The 21,378-nt window shown below is 35.2% G+C and overlaps 1 protein-coding gene across 7 annotated transcripts in view; it reads right to left on the bottom strand.

Annotated features, from left to right (window-relative positions):
- Window positions 1-21,378, bottom strand: part of BIRC6 (baculoviral IAP repeat containing 6) — a 170,949-nt gene that overhangs the window by 98,712 nt on the left and 50,859 nt on the right. For 2 of the 7 annotated variants that reach the window (XM_042891308.1, XM_042891334.1), the window contains exons 23-42: window positions 21,053-21,199; window positions 20,389-20,576; window positions 19,416-19,730; window positions 18,916-19,015; window positions 18,213-18,427; window positions 17,817-18,025; window positions 17,170-17,516; window positions 16,088-16,307; window positions 15,009-15,142; window positions 12,350-12,487; window positions 11,456-11,598; window positions 10,724-10,855; window positions 8,642-8,857; window positions 5,598-5,781; window positions 5,047-5,202; window positions 4,578-4,711; window positions 3,430-3,583; window positions 2,590-2,706; window positions 1,691-1,845; window positions 440-566 (exon numbers count right to left, since the gene is read on the bottom strand). In XM_042891308.1, the coding sequence (XP_042747242.1) occupies window positions 440-566; window positions 1,691-1,845; window positions 2,590-2,706; window positions 3,430-3,583; window positions 4,578-4,711; window positions 5,047-5,202; window positions 5,598-5,781; window positions 8,642-8,857; window positions 10,724-10,855; window positions 11,456-11,598; window positions 12,350-12,487; window positions 15,009-15,142; window positions 16,088-16,307; window positions 17,170-17,516; window positions 17,817-18,025; window positions 18,213-18,427; window positions 18,916-19,015; window positions 19,416-19,730; window positions 20,389-20,576; window positions 21,053-21,199 (3,531 nt within the window). The remainder of the gene's footprint in view (window positions 1-439; window positions 567-1,690; window positions 1,846-2,589; window positions 2,707-3,429; window positions 3,584-4,577; window positions 4,712-5,046; window positions 5,203-5,597; window positions 5,782-8,641; window positions 8,858-10,723; window positions 10,856-11,455; window positions 11,599-12,349; window positions 12,488-15,008; window positions 15,143-16,087; window positions 16,308-17,169; window positions 17,517-17,816; window positions 18,026-18,212; window positions 18,428-18,915; window positions 19,016-19,415; window positions 19,731-20,388; window positions 20,577-21,052; window positions 21,200-21,378) is intronic. The other 5 variants (XM_042891327.1, XM_042891312.1, XM_042891319.1 and 2 more) reach the window with 5 other exon arrangements.

The following is a 21,378-nucleotide window of genomic DNA, read 5'->3' as shown; positions in this document are numbered from 1 at the left end:
AAAAAGAAATAATTAGACACATCTTTCTCCTAGGTCAGCAGTCTAACGCCAAAAAGTGGTAGGGCTTCCCCATACCTATCCTCTATACCTTGGACAGTAATAATAAACAAATTACAGAATGGTGTACCAGAGAAGAGCATAAAGATGCACAGTTCAGAAGTATATTTTAAAGAGCCCTTTTGGCAGTAACAATGAATTAAGAACCACACATTTTATAATGTAATTTAGGTCAAGATTACAGAAATTCAAGGAACAATTCCTTATTAATTACTATTAGCTACACATTTTTCACGTCACATAGATAGTGAGACCAAGAGCTCTCTAGCAACAAAGAGATCGCTCATTCCATCACTGATCTTAATAAGAACAAATAAATATTGAGTACTTAAGAAAACCTTTCACACTTGAAAGTTAATATTTCCTATTTAATATATTTTACCTTGATTCAAGGAAATTACAGGTATTCGATTAGCATTATAAAGGAAAATATCAGCGCCACTGTCTTTACTTCCAGAGGAGCTAGAATTCAGGCTTAAGGTGAGCCATAACTGTAAAAGGGATTCAAGCTGCAAAAAGGAAAAAAAAAACAACATCAAACTCCTGTGTATTTCCAGAGCAGCAAAGCATAAAGAGTTTTCATTTTAAGTCATATCTACATCTTCAGTTGACCCTGTTTCACCGATAATGTACACACACTCTCCGCTCCTTCCTTTACTGAGATTTTAGGATGTTGATAAATAAAACATTCAAATAAAGTTTATCATAACTAGCAAATGCTTTTTTATGTGTTTTGTTTTTTGTTTCTTGTAATGGGCCCCCTCAAAATACAGTTAAGTTTCTCTTAAGATGTTTCTTCAAACTGTTGGAAAAGTAGCTGTACGTATTGCTCAGAAATCAGAGTATCATCATCTTTCTACTGAAACACTGGTTTGCATGTAAACTTTCAGAATTTCAAAATTTAGCCAAGAGATATTTAATGGACAACTGAAAAAATTCAGAAAGAATTCACAGAAGCCAATTTAACTAATGGAAAATCTCCTTTACTATCAGAGAGACACAAACACATATTCTGAATGACTCCCTGAAGAAACTAAATAGTTGATATTCTGAGGAAGCATCAAGGTACTTTACCTAACAAACTCTATTTTGAATAGAATATTTGAATGGTCAGCTATCCAATTAAAACAAAAGGGCAGATACCTAAGAACTTATATAAAAAAGGAATGCATTGTGTGTTACATATTAAGAAAAGCATTTTTAAACTAATGATTTTTCAAAAAGCATACATCTCATTTTAACATTTTGGATCACAGGATCGTTCCACCCTTACTCTATTGAAGAGCCAGCTAAGACACAGACTTGGCTGCTCAGAGGGTTGTCCAGATGGGTCTTGAAAACCTCCACAGATGGCAAATATTATAATAACAGTAATTGGGTAACAAACCTGTTTTAAAACACAAAAAATAGATACCTATCTACTTTCCTACTCTAAGAAGAAATTCCCTATTTGCTAAAAGCTTTCAGCAGCTAATCTATTACATTATTGGTACTGTTGTCCATGACAACCTGTGTGCACGAAGTACATAACCTAACAGGTTAGCTGCATCCTAAACAATACAAATACAGGAAGAAAACTTTCAGACTGAGAGAGAAATACTATTAAAACATTTCAATGTTCACAATTCTATACCTGAACATGGTGGACTTGTAGCATCGAGAAGAGTTTGTTGAAGCATGCGCTCAGCATAGGTATAGATGACAACTGTACAATCAGCTGGGCATTTTGGTTAGCAGCATGCAATCCCCTTAGCAATGAATCATCTGTTCCAGTAGGAGACTGGGTTACTATATGAAACAAAACAAAGAAGTATCCTCACCTCAGTGGATTATTTTGGAAAAATTGGTAAAGGCAACTACAAACTTACTTCTTCTTATTTCACATTTAAGGAAAACATGCTTATGTTATAATCTACAAGATCCCTTCACTGTGGTGCTCACCTTTATTGGACTATTAACTATGCTACTGTGAAAGGCATACTGGAAGGTAACAAATCATCTTCACAAAAACTATTTGGAAAGTGAGCCAAATTCACACCCTTGTTAAAGATGTATTTTAGGAATTTCCTGATAAAACTAAATCAGCAACATGGGTATTTTGACAACATAAGCTTATTGCACAGTCAAATTCAAAATACTATTAAGTATTTTCACTTTTATCACTGAATAGGTGAAACAACTACAAAGCAGCTTTCAAATAGCTTACATTTCACAGTGAATGTAATAATAAAGCCTCACAAAAATAGGAAGCAATATTTAAATGCTTATAGATGAGAAAACAAAAGTAATTCTTCCATTGTGTTATTATGTACTGTAAATGGAATCCTGCCTATTTGAGCAACTTCAAAAAATGTTTTAAATCTATGTATACAAATTTAAAAATTTGAAGAAAGGAAATCTCAAAAGCACAGCCTAACTATGTCATTAAAGCAAAATTCAACTTCTTCTAAGCTGCTAAGCGACTGCAGAAAAAACAGTATAATGTTCAAGTGGTCATCACATGAAGAGAATAATTTGACAATATACAATTACATGTAGGAGATGTGTTTGTCAGTGCCTGTAGAATGGAATCAGCCTCCAGAGTGGACATCATTTTCAGCATCAATTCAGCCTGCTGTTCAAGTCCAACTTCTAGGCGTGCATCTAATGCTACACAAGGCAAGAGAGTCAAACTGAATTATATCCAAGACAATTACAGTCAGCTACGATTAATTATCTGTGCAAGCAATTTAGATATACAGTCCACACTAAACTTGAAACAAATCTCAGTATATCTGACGTAAAAGTGAATATGCTTATATGATGCCAGCAAAATGAAGAAACTTATACTCCGAACTGAACACAAAATCCTCATGGATGTAAAATACATAATTAATAGAAAGAGAAATTTCTCATGAAATGAACACATTTCTTTTTACAGTCACCTTAATATCACATACAACAAAATCTGCATGTTTAAGCCTGTAGTAAAAGTAATTGCTCAAACAGCAACCAAAGGAATTATGGCAGGGAAGAGATTTATAAAATCACTCCTGCTTAGAAGTAGTACTTCAAAATGAACAAGTATGCCACCTCATTCCTCTTTGGAATAGGAACAACTAAGCAAAATATTATCCACTTAAGAAAGAGCTTCCAACGTTCCAAACTGACCATAAAGATGTCTTTGAAAATTTCAGAAAATACGACTTTGTGCCATGTTAGACACAGTTTTCAATAAAAACCTCACATTTTCTCAGTAGTCACAGAAAAAGCTTGGTATGTAGAAAATTTATTTCCATTTCAAGCAGGCAGATATTTCTAACACTAATTCGGTATACTGAAAAGTAGCATACAATATTACCAAACAGATAACCTCCAGGGTTCACTGCTTACCTTGAGAAACAGACACACTCACAGTCTGTGATCCGTTTTTCTCTGTAGCTACTGGTGGTTTTGCAACAGGAATTCCAACACCTCCAATGTAAGGATTGTAATTGTAGGTACCATAATCAGCACCCCAGTAATCATACCACGTGCTGCTTATAGGCTTAAAAAGCAAATGAAAAAGGAAAAAATAACAGCAATTCTTTTGACTGTCCAAGAAAAAGATAAATTTGTAATGAGTAACAACAAAGATGGAAATTACACGAAATTAAAACCAGAAGATAGCTTTAAAAAATTGTCGCAATTTTTTTGTTGCCATACAAACTACTCTTTCCTTAGTGATTGCAAGAATCCAGTAATTTAATTGTCTCTAAGACCGAAGAAACCAGTTTAAAATTTTATCATCAGATTTTACTCATGCACTCGTATTACATTGCAAACTTGGTAGTGGAGTTGCAACACTGATATTTTGAGAAGTTGTTAATCGAGATATAATACTATATTATTAATATGACAGACTATTATAGAACCCTTGTGGTCTTGGTGAGGCTCTGGGGCTATTTGAACTGGGTTCTGCAAAACAAAAAGTTGAATAATCTCTACTGAAAAGTCATAATTAAAGGCACTAAGAAAGCATATGGATGACAAGAAAAAGAGAAAACAGTAATAAAAGACTGCAAGAAGGAAAATTGTGGAAGACGATGCTTTTAATGGAAGGTCTATCAATTAGCAATCCTACATAAACACAAAAAGCAGGACAAATCTGAAGGAACGAGGAAGAGTTTTTCTTGCTAGGTTTTTTTTGACAATAGGAAGATATCTGTGATATCTTATATATATATATATATATATAAAATCAGGAAGATATCTGTGGATGAATTGGACTGGAGGATAATGCCATGTTCAATTACAAGAGATGAAGGAAGGAGACAAAAAAAACTAAGCAATGACTGGAAGATTTTGATGAAGGGAAATTTGAAGAAAAAAATCTCTACACGATAGGTAATCAGGTGAAGAACATGAGAAAAATATACAAAAAATAAGAAAACACAGTACTGTCTGAACAAGTGGGGCAAAAATTAATTCAGTTTAATTCAAATGAGGCCCAAAGCTTAAGTCAACATTGAAAAGTATAGGGAATCTCAGGTGCATCATACCTTGAACACTTTGGCTGCAAGAGGATCTTTTTCCAAATCAATATCCAAAGGATCAATATCAACCTCCATCAGGTCTTGCAGCAATTCAAGGTCAATGTCTTTATCTTTTTCCAAAGATGACAGGGGTGGAGCACCTTTGAATGTTTACAACTACTTTAATATTACCAAGTACAGTTTATGAAACAAGGATAATATCATAATTCACAGGTAATGCCAAGGCTTTTAATACACACAGCTCTTAGTGGAAACATATAAAACGTGCTTCGTTGAAATAATGAGGAAAAATAATCATTTTTTATTAATCAGACATACTAAGATCAAGCATTACACACATTTTTCCTTTATTTTCAGAAACTACTTATTCTATCATAAAAAAACCTTCACAGATTTTTTGACAGATTAATCACAGCGCAGGTTGTTTATTATTTCTCAGCAGGCAATATACACCAAAGATCACAGAGTCATTTACCTGTGATGTCGTGTGTCAAAGGCTCATCTATTGTTTCCACTAATTGAACTGTGGGTGGCTGAAGAGAGTCATCAGAATCCCCAGCTGAAGCGCCAGCATCTTCTCCCAAAGCACCTTCTTCCATAGCTTCAGCTGCTATAGGTGCCAGCAGTTCTCCTACACGTGGCATCAAGCAGACAACTTCATTTCAAACTTCATTCCAGTTACAATTTAACATCTCAGTTTCTAAGCCAACCGGTTTTTTTCCACCTAACTCTAAATTCTTAAAGTGCTCATTTTTTCTAAAAGGAAGAGTGCTGATTTTTTTCAAATAATTGGGATCAAATATATACACTTGACTTTTTAGTGCAGAAGGAATCCTCAGGATTTAATTAATTAATATGAAATATTTCAGTGCACTTATTGCAATCTAATCTCAATTTGCTTGTGAAGCATATGAGTTGTTTTTTTTCCCAACAGTTGGCAGACTCTAAAATGACAACTCAAAAAGCTTCAAGAAAACAAGTTTTTAGCATAGGCTAAAGCCTAAAGACTATGAACTTAAAACAAACCTGCTAGAATATCTTGCAGCATACAAGTCAGAGAATACTGAGCCCATGCTCCTCCCCAAGAGATGTCTCCTCTGTTAAAGTCAGTTCCAACAAGAAGGAGCAGCAATCTTTCCAACTGAGTTTCATTCACAATCTCACATAAATGAATTGTTGGTCTTGTAGCATTTGCAATTCTAGCAAGAACCTAAAAAAAGATAGAAAAATATAATTGCAATGAATCTCCCCTACTCCTCCCTCTCAAAACAATTAAGTTATCAAAATTAAGACTAAATTTTTTTACTATTCTTGTACACCTAAATATTGACTACTCAAGCATCAGCTTTCGCAAAAATGAAACACAATTCAACCACGAAATTTACTTGTCCACTTTACTACTAGAGATTTTCACTCTCTATCAGTGAAACTGCCTATCATTTCTGGCTCAGAGGAAAACACTGTGGTCCTCATTCTCCTTCAGTTCAGTTCAAGAACACTAAGAAAAAAAAAAAAAGTCTTAGGAAATTGTGATTAGAAATGATTTATAGTAATGTAAAGCTACAAAAATATCTCTGAACACCTTAAAAATGCCTTGCTCAGCCCTCCAGGGCTGAGTAATTTTGAAAAATGAAAAACTGAATGGGAGTACTACCTCCATTCCTCAATCATGTTTAAGATTATCCATATTAAGATTATGGATCAACTATAAATACTCATATCTTCATGACAACAGCTTTGAAGAGCACACTATATAGCACAATAAAATAGTATTTAGAAAGCAAAATCCTATTCACACAACCTTTGGAGAGTCCACAGCATTTTATTCAAAAAGACAAAAAATCCAAATTTATTGGATGGAATATATCCAAAAAAGAAGTATGCACCAAATGTAAATCAAGCAGCAACTGCCTCGTCATAGAGTCCAAATTCAATACTATGTTGGTATTAAATTCAGAATGTTGTAATCAACAAGGCAAAATTACCTGGTGGTCTGAAATAACTACAGACTAAGAGAAGTTTTTACTTTTAAGTAGCATTTATCTAATTACTGACACAAGTTCCAAGAAAAAAAAGGTAAAAGTTCTTGGTAGCGGTGATGGTCAAAGATACAGCAGTTTGTAAACTGAAGAGAGTTATCAGAAATACTATGGGAAATGGTTTTAAACTAAAACATGAAACATTTAGATCAGATTGAAGGTAGAAATTCTTCACTATGAGGATGGTGGGGCACCAGAACAGGAAGATGCCCCATCCCTGGAACTGTTCAAGCCCAAGGTGGATGGGGCCCTGTGCAACCTGATCTAGTGGGTGGTATCCCTGCACGTGACAAGAGGGATTGCTCCTTAAAGCTCTCTTCCAACCCAAACTACTGTATGATTCCATGAAATAATACTCAACAATGATGGCAGAGCTGAGTGCAGTACCTACTCCATTCAGTGTAGTTCCTTTTCTGGAAGCAACACTTTAAATTCATAGCTGCAGAACTAGAAAATTCTAAAGACTAGTACTTGGAGTGCTAAGGAGTGAACAGTTACTAGAATGTCAAACACTAGAACGTTTAGAAAAAGGGAAGCTTCAATTCCACTCACAAAACAAAATAACCAGAGCAATGATTATGCTGATATTGGATTAATTTTTGTTTTTTAAGGGCTTTTTTTTTTTTTTTTTTTTTTGAGGTTTTTTTTTTTTTTTTTTTTTTGGAGGTTTCTTTAGCTTCTTCAGCAGTAAATTTACCCTCCAACAATCAGCCTCAGTCTTACTTTTCATTCCCATTTGGCCTCAGTTTTTCAGATTATGTAACATCTAAAATCCTACATATGCTCTATTACTAGCATGTGGATTTTGATTTTTTTCCTTTAATTTTCTGGTTTACTCTTCAAAAATACATTTGCACAACTCAAATCAACTTTCTGAAACCCCAAATCCAAAATCTTAGTGGAAATAGAGACAACAGTGATGCAACTGTAAGAAGCTGAGTCAACAGTGTTCCCACTTCCTGTCCTGATGGAAGGATGGCTACTTCTTTCAAGAAGCATGCACGAGAAATCTAGCTTTCAGAACAAGTTTCTCTGAATCGCTGAAGGTGATTTTCTGTGCCTACAAGATGAAATCTATAAATGAACCAGAAAGACCTCTGGTCTGGAGAGATACTCCATCACAGCTACTATTAATAATCCAGTAAGTGAAAAAAGAATTTTTGCTAGTTTCACCGTTCTGATAAATTGCATTTGTTTTCTGGGAAGTTAAAAACAAAACAAACCAATAAAACATAACAAAAAACAAACAAACAAAACAACCCTCAAGCACTTCCAACTAGCAAGGTATGACAACTCATGTCAACTCAAATCTCAGATTATACAGGTCCAAAAAATACTTGCGAACTATCAAGAAACAATTAGGAAATACACGTAACACAGAATAAATTTCTCTTAAAGATCCACTTCAAAGTAAAACCAAAATTAATATGCTTAATAGTCATTACAATAAATATTTTAATGGATCCTTCAGAAATCACACATTTCTACAGCTGAACTCAAAAGCTGTAAGCACATTCTTTCAGACACCTTTATGCAAAATGGTTAAAAAGAACAGTCTCCAAACTACATAGAAAAACTCCTAGAGCTATCAATGAAGCAAACTGCTGTAGTGACTCGGAATCATGCATTCAGGCTAATGGAAAAGACCTTTAACTATTTAATATAGTGATAGCAGAATAGTCAAGTTCTTCCCGCTTACTCATTTTTAATACCATGAAAATATGTAATAGCTTTAACTTCCATGAACGTTAGATTTCAGTTACCAAAAAAATAGGGATTTTTACTATATTAAATGTTAGAACTCCGCACATGTACTTACACAACAAGATTTTTTGAAGTTACTCTTTCTAGGTGATTTTGAAGCATCATAATGTCAGTTTCACAAAAGGTGGCAGATAAAAAAAAAACTACCTCACCACAAATTACCAGAAATTCTATCTAACTTTCATCATTAATCAATCAGAAAGAAATAATAGAAAATTAATCCTACGTGGTATCCATTGCAACTATAGAATTTCATATGCTATTTACCTTACAAACAAACAGAAGTAAATCTGCATGACAAGTAAAGTCCATAGACAAAAGGAAGAGTGCCAGCTTCTGTACTACAGAAATACAACGTTCATGGGCCAGTGTAAAGGGAAGTGGCTCAATTTCTGGAGTTTCCTTTGTAGTTGATACTTCTGTATCCAAAGTAGAACGAGGCCATTCTGCAGTCCGACGCAAACGTATTAAATCCTTGAAGTGCTATAGAAACCAAATTTGAAACAACAGTTACATATTTTAAGACTAAGCTCTGGATCTCCTCCAACCAAAAATCTGAGGCAGCAATAACAGTGGACTCTAGGAATATATGAGAATCTGGAATGGAATTAAGGCTTTATTGGCAGAAATTTATCTTGGCAGCGTATTGTCTCAAGTGACAGAGTAATAACCAAGTTATTCAGTTCCGCACAAGTGCCATTTAAGTCTTAATGTTTGCAATAAAACATATCAAGGGTATGTATTTCATAAGCTTCTTTCTCGTTTCCACCACCTGCATATAAAACTATTGTTGGCATGAAGTGAATTGCAGACAGAAATATTGAAATTTACCCTTAAAATAAGACTGCTTACTTTCAGCTCATCACATTAGAAGAATCCTCAACGACATCCAACATTCTTAATACTTACAGATTACGAAGCATCCATTAAACACTACAAACTAAATTAATCCAATACTCGATCAGGGCTTTAAACTACAAACTTTTTTATATAGGTGCTACCAATTCAGTGGAGGAAACGTGCTTTTAACAATTCTACCATTCACCAAAGCCACTCATTTAGCAGTTCAAATGATTGTATAATCTACAAAAGGAGTCTAAAATTAGGTAAAGCAAAAGCCTCTTAACATCTCATATCTTCTAGATACTGAAACAGACCAAAGAATTAATTAATAAAACAAAAGGTTTCAGTTTTCTCCAAAATGCAATAAATATTTTAGGTTACACACAGCTTGTCATAACTGGAAGTGATTAGTAGGTGAAGTAGTAAAAACCACATGAAATGCAGCTATCCAATGTACAATAATACCATAACAAGATGTTAAGATATTTCAATATAAATTTTTTAGTTCTACATGCATTTTTGGATGCAACATGGCTGCTATAAAGTGAAACTTAAATAGCTACACAGCATATTTCAGCCAGTGAATCATTAAAAGACGTCTCAAGGGGGTCACTGCTGAGCAGACCTGCTGTAACAGTCCTCCCAATATAACGTGTTGGAATAAAGCAGAGGATAGTGCAGGAAAGAACAGCTCATGACAAGCAGAGTTGGTGAAAACATACGGCTTTATTTTTTAGGCTAGTGTTTAAACTAACAGGTTGCTTTTTTTGTAGTTACTGGAAATTGTTTTAAAATTTTTCTTCAGAATGCCTCTAAATTCCAATATTCCATTAATCTTGTTTCACAATCCTACTCTCAGTCATACATGAACATTAATAATTTACATCAGTACAACTGGAACTAAACAGGAATAATATAAAGAGATGCTTGATTTTGGTAGCTAGTAACACAGGCTTTCTTTTTTTCATGTGCACTTTCAAGAAAAGTCCACAATGCCAACTTGAGAGATCTCTAAGTTTTAGCGTCTTATCTCATAATCAAGTTAATTACTATCACATTCAATTTCAGTATCTAGGGCTTGTTGTAATATGCCATAATTTACATGACACTTTAAGGAAGTTATATTTCTTATTCTGGGAAGCTGCTCAGATGCATGATTATTTTCTTCTTACTCAACCAGGACCACATTCAGAAGAGTACTGTATGTAACAAGCAGGCATATAAAATGTTATTTCAAATTTCTATCGGTCTGTGTTACCCACCGTTCAATGATATGACTAGTGTTCCCAAAGCTACAGGATTACCAGTCAAAATGTGGAAGGGTAAACCAATTTTCCCAGTGTAAGAAATTTCCAGATGGCTGCTGTACTAGCATCAAAGAATCCTTGATAGCAGGCATGATGAAAAACATTAGAGTTTGTTTAACATTGGACAAACACTACTTTGCAGGAATAGCTCTTTTCATGCATAGAACAAGAAGTCAATTACAATTTCAGAGCATCATACCTTGGAAGTAGCCTGCTTTAGTTTTGCCTGTTCTACTAAAAGTTTGTATGATGATCCTTTGTTGCTTTGTATTTTCTCTTTTTCCATCTGTTCCACCAAAGCCTTCTGCTTTGCTTTTAATAAGTTAAGTTGCTAAAAGAAAATGTTAATAGGAAAAAAATGAAAATTTAAGCAATAAGATGTTAAAAGGATCCATATTTTCATATGATATCAAGCTTCAGTTCAACCTGTAACCTGAGTTTTTTAAAATACAGTTGTATTAACAGCTATAACTTAGACACCTTCAGGGGCCACCAGTCTCCACACAAAGTTTAAGAAAAAAAAAACCTAACAACAACAAAACAGTATTTTTTTTAAAGCTCAAGACAACCATGCTCAGAGTAATAAAAACCACATGGCTGTATTTAGAAATGAAAATTTCATATCTTAAGAATGACATACTGTTATTTAACAGCTTAGGAGCTTGCTCCCTGATGTACTCAGATTTACACTTCTGTGTAAATTTCACTTATTACCCTATGTGGGTAAAAGAGCCCAACAGTACATTCCAACATTTGTTCTTCCAACAGATGCCATGCCCCGCACTTTGAGACAAACATCAAAGAAAATAGGCAGCCTTCAGCTACAGAATTAGACTACACGAAAGCACAGCTGAATGAGTCCCAAGGCCAAAGCTGTTTGCTCAAGAAATGAAACATGTTATACAGTATCTTCTGTGAAAATAGCCACTACCGTGTCAGAAGTCACCTGTTTATGATGAACAAGCTGTTTTCTGATCTTTCGTGAATACAGTCTATCTAGGCTACTGTTGCCTTTAGTAGATCTGCTCAAACTCTGGGTATGAAGGCTATTATTTATAAAACTCCATTGGTTTCCTAATGGAAACAGAGAAAAAAAGACATTAGTCACATTAAGCTTCATTTAACTCCACAGAAAAACATCTATACGGCAAGGGTTAGCAACTCAAAATATTAAAGAAATGAGCAAAATGCAATTCTTTTTGTGAAAGGCTGATGGTAATATTTCTGCACAATTTTCAAATGCTCGTTCTTATTATTTTTAAAATATAAGGAGATAAGAATGATTGTTCTAACTAAATAGAAATAACTGAAGAGCAGTGGTTAAAAAAAAAGAAAAAAGAAAAAAGAAAAAGCTTTCCATTTTTCATTTTCAGAAAAGCTGTTCAAATAAAACAGCTATTTTTATACTTAAAAATAAAGTAGTACTAAAAAATGAATTTAAATGTACCAAATACATATACTACAACAAATAACAAAACAGGCATGAAGCCACACTACCGTATTTTTTCACAATGCAAGCATTTTGTCTCAACATGGCAGACTCTCAATTGCCCAGTCTAGGAGTTACAGAATAATATACAGACATTTTACAAAATAAAATCAAGGTTACAATTATCACTTACAAAAAATCTCATTTCTAAAAATAAAAAAAAATTAAAAAAAGGAAGCAAAGAAGGAGACAACAGTACAAATAAAGCGATCAACAATTCATTTAAAAATCTCATTTTTCAAATGAATCAAAGATGTATTTTAAGTATATGAGCAGCTCCAAAACAAATACCCACAGAAACAAGATTAGTTATGTAATTAAAGTAGTATTGCACACCTGTCAAAAAACGTTCCCTCTCTTTTCCATTCAGAGGTTTCTTGGCTGTGGCTGCTTCATCTTCAACAGTAGCTACATAATCCAGTAGTCTGGATACCAGCATTACAACCCAACTGATCATGGGAATATCTAACACTCCTTAAAAAGAAAGATTTGAGTGCCTTAATAGCTTGGAAACCATAACAAGATAATAATAATAAAAAAATTGTAATAGGAACTTTATGGCACACATTTCACTAGTTTACAAGTATGTCTTTTGTTTCTCTTTTTCCTTTTTTCCCCCCCAGTGGCAATAACCTAAGCACTTATAAACATGAGAAGAAATCAAATATTTGGTATAGAAGTCAGGCACAAAAGCAAACATCCCATTTCTCTTAAGCTGATAAAGTCAGAAGTGAAAAAGCTTCATCTCTACCGTTTACGGTAAAAATTAAGCGGGATTAAAAAAAATAATAAATTCTTTGCTGAAGTTTCTAAATACCAAACACAGAGTGACAGCTGCTTGCATTAAAGCACATAAGTCAGATGTCTAATTCCAAAGTGTGAAATTCCTCTGTCACCAAGGGCTTTTACAAGGCCATTAAAACTGTGCATTCGCACAGCTTCATTTTCACTCCTTTAAAATATATTTTCACATAGCCATTCAAACCATGATCAGAAAAGCCAAGACTGAATTCAGACTAGATGAACCATGCTGGTGACACTGATGGCTTGCTATCACCTATTTCAGTCTCACTCTAAATGCAATACAGGCAGAGATAAAATGTATCTTACAAACCACGCAAGAAAATCTTTGTATAAGTAAATGAATCTAAATGAACAGTTCTAAAATGGACTCCTAAGTACACAATAAAAATCAGGAACCTTGCAATTAATGACCACTGGATCACTGTCATTATGCAAACTGCACTCTTTTATATAATATAAATAGCACAAACTAGCAATACTAGAGGTTACATCCACATTTTCATATCTGTGCACAATGTTGAGCTGTATTTAGCCATGCTACACTTTTCAAGCACTAATCCTGAATTAAGCTGTAGTCAACTGAAACTATTGTTCATTTCAGCTCAAACAAGAACACTAAGTCTTAAAAACACCATGCCCAAAATCACATCTTGTTGCTGGTAGCCAAAGCAATCAGGTGGAGGCCCTGAATATTCACCCTAGTCTCCTCTCCCATGCTGGCTGAAATCAGCCCACTTCAAATAGGCAGAGGAACAGGAGTCTTTCCATCACCTCTGCAGGAACTGTAGACTAAACTGCAAGGATAGAAATGAGTAGCATTGGTGACTGTTTTGATTTGCAAAACAAAAAGAAAGGAACCTGCTGGAGAGTGAAGTATATGATTTTTCACATTTCTGTTTGTACAAACATATTTCTTTATCTTCTGTCTCTTTAAAAAAAAAAAAAAAAAAAATCAGAATTTTCAGCTTTTCTCCCTCCCTCCAAGTGTCTTTCGTTTATTCGTTTTCCTCCTCTGCCTGAAATTTCACAAATCCACAATGTTCACATCTTGCTTTCATTTTCTGGTGTTTTCTGACTCTTTCCCCACTAAGTTTTTACCCCTTTCACTCTTAGTTATGCGTGATAGTTCTCAAACAGCAATTTCTTCTTCCATACCTGAGGCTTCCATCACACATAATAGTGCCCTAGTACTTACCTGTACTGTCCAGGAGGAAGTAAGCTGGAAGACCAGCAAATAAAGCTCTGAAGTATCAGTTACTTCTGCTTCCTAAAGTCCTCCGTGAGGACAACTAGTAAGGCAAGAGCTATGAAAGGAATTGGCAGCTGTGGGGAGAGTGCAAACAGAGGTAGAGGAGATGTAAGGTTGGGTTTCCCTCAGACTAGTTAGAGACTACAGCAGGATATGGCCAAAATAGAGAAAGTACATGGCAGACCAAGAAGAAGCAACAAATAGGACAGCCTGACACCAGCTTGAGGCTTGTTTATGACAGGAGACAAGGAAAAAGAGTCTCAGCTGGTGTTTACCAACTTTACAAGGTCAAGAATTTTAAGCAGCAAATCATCTGCAATGCTCTGCTACATGTACATAATCTATGAAGTAGCCTAGACTTTGGTGTCTTTAAAACCAAGCATTTTCTTCAGGCTTAGAGTAGTAAAGAAAATACTCAAAAATCAATTTTAGAGAATAAAATTTCAGTAATTTTTAGGGTCAAGAAAATGTAAAATCCTTGTGGTTACAAAACAAAACAAAAACCCCAATGCAGCTTCCAGAAACTAAAAGGACTCATCTAGCAAAGTTGTCTTCGTGGCCATGTTGTGGCCACTTTTAACAGTTGAAACTTAAAAAGGATCTTATGAGCAAAACCACACACCTCTTTCCAAAAGGCTAAAATCCAAAGCAATTCACTGGAGTAATTAGAGCTATGTACACCTTGGGTATTCCTTCCACTTTTAGCTAAAATTTTAAAGGGCTTCTTAGCTGAAAATAGATTTTGTTCAAGTTTACTGGGGAAAAACACCTCTTAGAACCTAAAGAACAAGAATTTTTAGCACATTTTAAAAGACATTTGTGTTCCAGAAATATAATAAACAAAAGCAACTTCTTTTAATAAACCAATAACTATGAGCTAATCTTTCAATTTTCTAGCATACAGTGAATATGAAAATATAGTTTCCCAAATTAGAGGGCTACCTTCAGTTCTTCTGTGCACAGGTAAATGAGGTTGCAGTGGTGACAGAAGGTTATCCAGGAGATTAAGTAAACTTTCTAAAACACCACTGTTGCTAAGCGATCTTTGTCCAATGCAAGAAAGTAACATGAAGACCCTAAAAATAAAATTAAATATTTAAGACTTTATTTCCTTTTCAAATTCTGTAATATTATGAAAAACAAAAACCCCTTATAGATCACCAGTCCCCTAAGCTTTCAACTGAGATACAAGCAGATTGCTAGAGAAAGCAACACTGGCCCAGCAAGTGGACTAGATTTCAAGATCTGCTGTCAAAAAGGATAATGCAGTATTTTAGATTACACATTTTCTCTTTCACCCTCAGGAGGTCAGCAGCTACATACAGAGCATCCCGCTCTGTACATCTTCTGAAAGAAGACTTTATCTGTCTAATTTCTTATCCCATATGATATACTGAATAGTAGGAACAGATAATTAAACAGAAATTAAATCCACGTATTGTTATACCCTTGTACTAATCCATTTATAAGAAGTATGATAGTCTAAATGACTAAAGAAGGCAGAAAGCCACAGAAGAGCAAATGAGTTAGATTAAAATAACATGAGAACTAACACATTTAACACTGGTTATTCAGCTTTACACTTGATTGCTCTTATTTTATAGAAGACTGCTGTGTTAAATGCAAACTGTGCTTTCCAGTCTCATTCATAATGCCAAATGCATTAGAAGAGCAGTCCTGTGATGAAGGTGTATTAAAGCCTGATAAAGCAAAAGGCAATTTAGAACACTGGAAATCAATCCAGATATGTAAAGAACACTGACAGAAATATCTTCCTAATCACTTCTAAGTAAGGAAAAACAGCAGCTTATTGTGGTATAAGTATGAAACATATGCAAAAAAAACTCTACAGATCGACATGCATCATTTGCAGTGCTTTTAGAACTATTTTTTGTACCAGTGGGACAGACAGATATGCATTATTTGGTCACATCTCTGTCAAGTGATATGTTTAATTATGAACCGTGAAATTACTTAGATGTGATCCACAGATCATACATTAATATAGACTTAGACCTTACCTGTCTTGTGGGAATATAAGAAGTTGCTCTGAATTGTATAATTCCTGCAGTACATTTGAGAGAAACTGACCCCACCACCTTTCTCCTCCACACAGCTGAACAAGCAGAAGACCAGTATGCAATCGGATTTTTGGAGTCCCACTGATACACAGGTGTTTAAACAATTCTTCACAAGCTTGAGCATGAAAAGTACTTTGTAGAACCACAGGAACAGAATGTCCTTTTAAGAAAAGAGAATAAGCAACTGTGTTTAAGGGCAGTATATGATACTATTACAACCAAGATGGCTTGATGATGGGAAGAAAAAGTTCCTAAGAAGTTTCTAAATTAACGATGAGGAGTCTAATTGACGTGGGAGAGCAGAAAGAGAGGGGAGTATCTAGGGAAATGGTAATTTGCAGGAAAACCCTAAAGACCAGGCCATGTAGAGAACACCAAATCATGAAGCAAAATCTAACTCTTATTATGATTAAGAACAAACCAGCACAGAGAATTGCAAGACAGACAGGCCTGTCTATTTAGAAAACGAAGTTCCACACTTACTAGTGGCTTTTTGTTGTTGTTGGGTTTGTTTGGGATTTTTTTGTTTGTTTTCATTTTGATTCTCCAATAACTCTTTCAGTGTTAAGCTTAGGAAATAAAAATCCTTACTGGGTACTAAAAATCATTTACTAAGTATAGATACTGCTTTTATGTTTTTATCTCAGCCTGGGCAGTCTTCTGTTACTTAAACAAATTGAACCAGCCCCTAGGAGGCTCAGAGGGGTATCTGAATGAAGGAAAATGCAACCAGGATCAGGGAAAAGGGGGAAGGACCTCGATATATCCTCTTGCATCTTTTTTGGAAGCAGGAAGTGGTTAGGTCAGCTTGGTGCAATTGGTCAAGCTGTATGCTGTATGTTTCTCAATATTAAACCCATAATAAAACTATCAGAATATAATTTCAAGCAGGGGAGCTGAAACTAGATGATCACTGTGGTCCTCTTCAACCCAGGCCATTCTATGATTCTATGAATATACAAATCAAGAAAAAGAAAAACTTGCAAACTGTTTCCACAAACATGACAAAACCAAGTACTAACCATTGGAAGAATGAAGCAAACTAAGCAAAGTATCCAGCAAATATCTAATGATAGTGCGCAATTGTTCTGTTGATGACATCTGAATCAACTCTTTTGGATCCGATTGTTCCTTCAGTGTTTTCCTGCTTGCACCTAAAGCTACTTTGAGCCTCTGAACGGCATGGTGAGCCAGATTGAGTTGAAGCTGTAGTTGAATGCAGTCCTGGTAAGCTGAAAATACTTTGCTATCTTCTTCTACTGCCTTGTCTGGCTTTCGTAAAAAGTACTGGGCGTTGTTAGCACTATTGAGTGGTGGTAGATCAATACTCTGCAGAAGGATTTCTAGCCGATGACAGGCCAAATTGTACCTAGAAGGAAACATTCCAGCACAATTCAATAGATATTAATAAGGAGCAATACATCTGACAATCGCCTTGCCAAAAGGAGACTTCTGGTCCATTCTGAATGCACTCTTACAACAGATATTAAAAAAAATAAATACAGTACACTCTATGTTAATACTATAGACATACTTGCTGTAACAACACTAAAGCAAAGGTAGAGTTTTCTTTTATCTGAAGAATATCACAGGAAAAAAAAGGACACAGTAGGATTATTCCAGTGTTTGAAGTTGAAGGAACTAGTAAATGAACATATTTTTTTCTAACCTGCATTGTATATCCTCTTGCAACGCAACCATCATTGCTAAATGTTGGTCAATTTCTGGTTGATTTGCAGCTTCACCTTCTCCTCTGAGGGGATCATGCATTAATTTCAGCTCATTTTCAAAGGGCAAGATATACGTATGGCCATAATAAAATCCTAACGGAATTTTTGCTCTGGCATTTGTACTACCATATCGGCCAATAACAGTGATCTGAAAGAGAACACAACAGTATTGTAGTATAATTGTATAAAAATAGGCTAAATAAATCCAAAGTAAAGAGTTCATAAAACAGCATACAGTCAACTGAAGTTAGATCTGAAGAAGATTTAAGGGAAATCCACATACTAATGACGGTCAAGAGTTTAAAAGAGACGGTGTGCAGTACATCTCCTCTTACCTTCATAAATCTGCAAACTGGTGGTGGCAACAAGTCGTGTAAAATCAGTGAGTGTGTGCTAATATCAGTAGCCACTACCAATCGCCTTCCATCTACCTCTTCTCCTAAGGTCCAGATGTCAATTGACAAAGAAGCCAAATCTCCACAAGTGGGTATCAATACATCTGTCAGCAATATAGGCCTTCCAAAATCTAAGGTCACAAATCTTCTTGCTCCTATGGGAAAAGCACAGGATTGCCTAGATAGAATACCAGTGCACGCTAATCAGTGAAGAGATGTTACTCCTCAAACAACAAATCTTGTTTCTATATTGTTCAAAAAGGTGTATATTTGAGGTTCAGCATAACAGCACAGACTCAAAATCTCTCAACCTAGCTTGTACTCATTAAAAGAAAATTGGGGGTTCAACTTAATATACGCTTAATGTATGCTAATATATGCATTACTTCATAAGTGATGCTCAGTATGTAGACCCAACATACATTATTCCCTCTGTGCATCTCCCAATGATTTTTCGACTTGGTAAACATCACTGAATGTTGGGGCTTAAACTTCCAGAAAAAAATGGAAACGCAAATTCAAATTTCTTTCCTCTAGAAAAACAAGTAAGACTGCAGCTAAGTAACTGATTGAAGACCTTAGAAAATATTTAACCTGTTAGAAAACACTTATTAGAACATCATTATTAAAACTTTGGTTTTACCTGAGTGCATTCGCTCTATAATAATTGACTGATGAGGTGGAGGTTGAAGAAAATGTGAAGCATGAGATATTGCAAGAGCAAGACCAGATCCAAGTGGATTCTGAAGAAGGGGAAAACAAAATTATAACTAAATCATTAGTGTGCGCATTTGCAATAATCTACACTTCATGAGAAACTCTAAGAAAACCTCTTACAATTTAAAGACATCCAAATACCTGCCCTCCATTTATATTTGAGCATGCAGCACCAAAATGTATTAACTACAAGGTTCTAACTACTAATAACTCATTATACTGTTAAACTAGCTCCAAATTAAAAAAATAATTTGAGGTATGTAACTGTAATTTGCGTTCATAAAGTCTTTTTCATCATACAGTCTAAAGTGATAGTTTTCACATCTCATTCAAATCAACAGGTGCCTACTTGCACTCAAGTACAAATTAGATCCTGATACGACTAACATCATTTCATTTCTGCAAAAAGAAAACAAAAATAATTACCGTTCTAGATTTGCTTGCATTTTTGTTATGTGCAGCAAGGTTAACTGTTGGGGGATCAATGACTGAACCAGGGAAAAGCTGAGCAAGCTCTGCACTGATAACAGCAGAAACTGCCTCATTGGGTGGAGTCAAAGGAGGAGTCATGAACAGAGGAGTTGTTTTTGGTGTGGGTGGAATTACATCTGAAGGATGAATGAAGAACCCTGGGGCTGCTACTGGATTAGAAGGCACAGAGTTGTGAACGGGACCAACTGCTGATGCTGCTGCTGCTGCTGCTGCTGTTGTCTGATGTAATTTTGCTTCCAGCTTAGCTTTCTGTGGGGAAAATTAAAATAACATATGTAGGAGATTACTGCTTGTGAACACAGGCATAGTACTGAAAAAGCAGCTCAGCTTTAATTATTAGCTAGATTTAAGAAATTCACAACTTCCACATAAGCATGAGAGCTATCTACTATAAGATGAAAAATGAAACTACTCAGTTTGACTTCCCTCGCTGAGGAACACGAGCAAATGAGTAGTTAATTTGAGTAATCAAAAGAAATAATTGAAAAAACCTAGAACTGAACAACAGAGCAGAGTCAACAGTGTCAACACAAATTGCATTCTGATAATGGCTTTATCACTGGTACTTCCCCACATCTGCAGCAGTGTTTTTCATTTCAGTGGGCTTTCTTAATTTCATAGATTGATGTTCCTAGGTATTAAGACTCAGTTTTGATAATAAATTCCCCACTCTCAAAATATACAAAAAACAAGTCTGAAGACCAAAACAACAGGAAGAAACTCAGTATTCTGCTTAATGAGAGGGAATCTTCGGTCCCGAGCTGTTCCTTCCTCAAATGTACTATGGAAAAAAGAAGGAAAAAATAAAAATAAAAATAAAAAAGGAAAAGTGACTAGCTCTGCAATTATTTTCCTCAGCTTCTGAAGTTTAGAGACAGCATTAAAAAATAGCCAAATAGCCTCCAACCTGTTGCTGAAGCTTCAAAAGCTGCTGCTGTTTCTCTTGCAGCACCTGGAGCTGTTGCTCGGCTGAGGCCATTGCATGAGAGAGAGACTGCAAAGCTACCTGGGCTGCTGAACTCAGTGCTGTCGAGGCTTCCCCAACCGTTCCAGATGAGAGACCACCAACTGCTGGGGTAACCCCAAAAGTACTCACTGGCATGGAACAAAGAAAAAACAAACAAACAAAAACAAAGTCATGTATGTAGAACAGAAATGATAATAAACATCTTGAGCTCCTTAGCAATTATTAAGAGCAATGTAAGAACAAAGTAAGTTTTTTTTATTGACTTCTTACAAAATAACATGACGTTGAATTGCAAAGCATATGGTTATAGACTGTGCACAGTGTACATGCAACATTTACATTATAGAAGATCCTCCTACAGCCTTCAATGTGTTTGCCACATTAGGCTGCAAGGCACACATGCAAATTTTGTTACACTCATATACACAAAATTTGAAATCTAGTTTGCTAAAGTCTATGAATAAACTGATGCAGTCATTTAAAAAAAAAAAAACACTTAAAAACCACAGACAAACAATTTGTGAAACAGCTGCTCACGAAGTTGAATTAAAGATCTCATACTGTAGAATTATACTAAGTAGAAAAAATGAAAAATTGTATATACCAGTAAACGTACTTGCATCGTCCCTTTCTATTCTAGTTCCATCACTTGTTGAAACACACGTAAAGTGCAGAGGTTCAACTTCCAAAAGCCCAGTAAGGGAGGTAAAACTTCCTTCAGCAGCTGCACAGCTACTTATTTTCCCATTTCCTGAAAGAGAAATAATTACTTGCTCCATCCTCTAATAATCTCTTGACAACAACACTGTAAGTTCCAAACAGTTGAAAAGAACAGCTGAATTTAATGATTTTACTATTTTATAGCTTCATGTTATGGAACAAACACCACAGCTCTATCACATCTGCAATATGTACAGATGCGAGCATATT

The sequence above is a fragment of the Lagopus leucura genome, unplaced genomic scaffold (assembly GCF_019238085.1).
Source record: "Lagopus leucura isolate 7727_CA_CO unplaced genomic scaffold, USGS_WTPT01 Super-Scaffold_73, whole genome shotgun sequence".
NCBI classification, from domain to species: domain Eukaryota; kingdom Metazoa; phylum Chordata; class Aves; order Galliformes; family Phasianidae; genus Lagopus; species Lagopus leucura.
The sequence above is the reverse complement of the archived record's forward strand: the minus strand, read 5'-3'. Positions and strand labels throughout refer to the sequence as shown.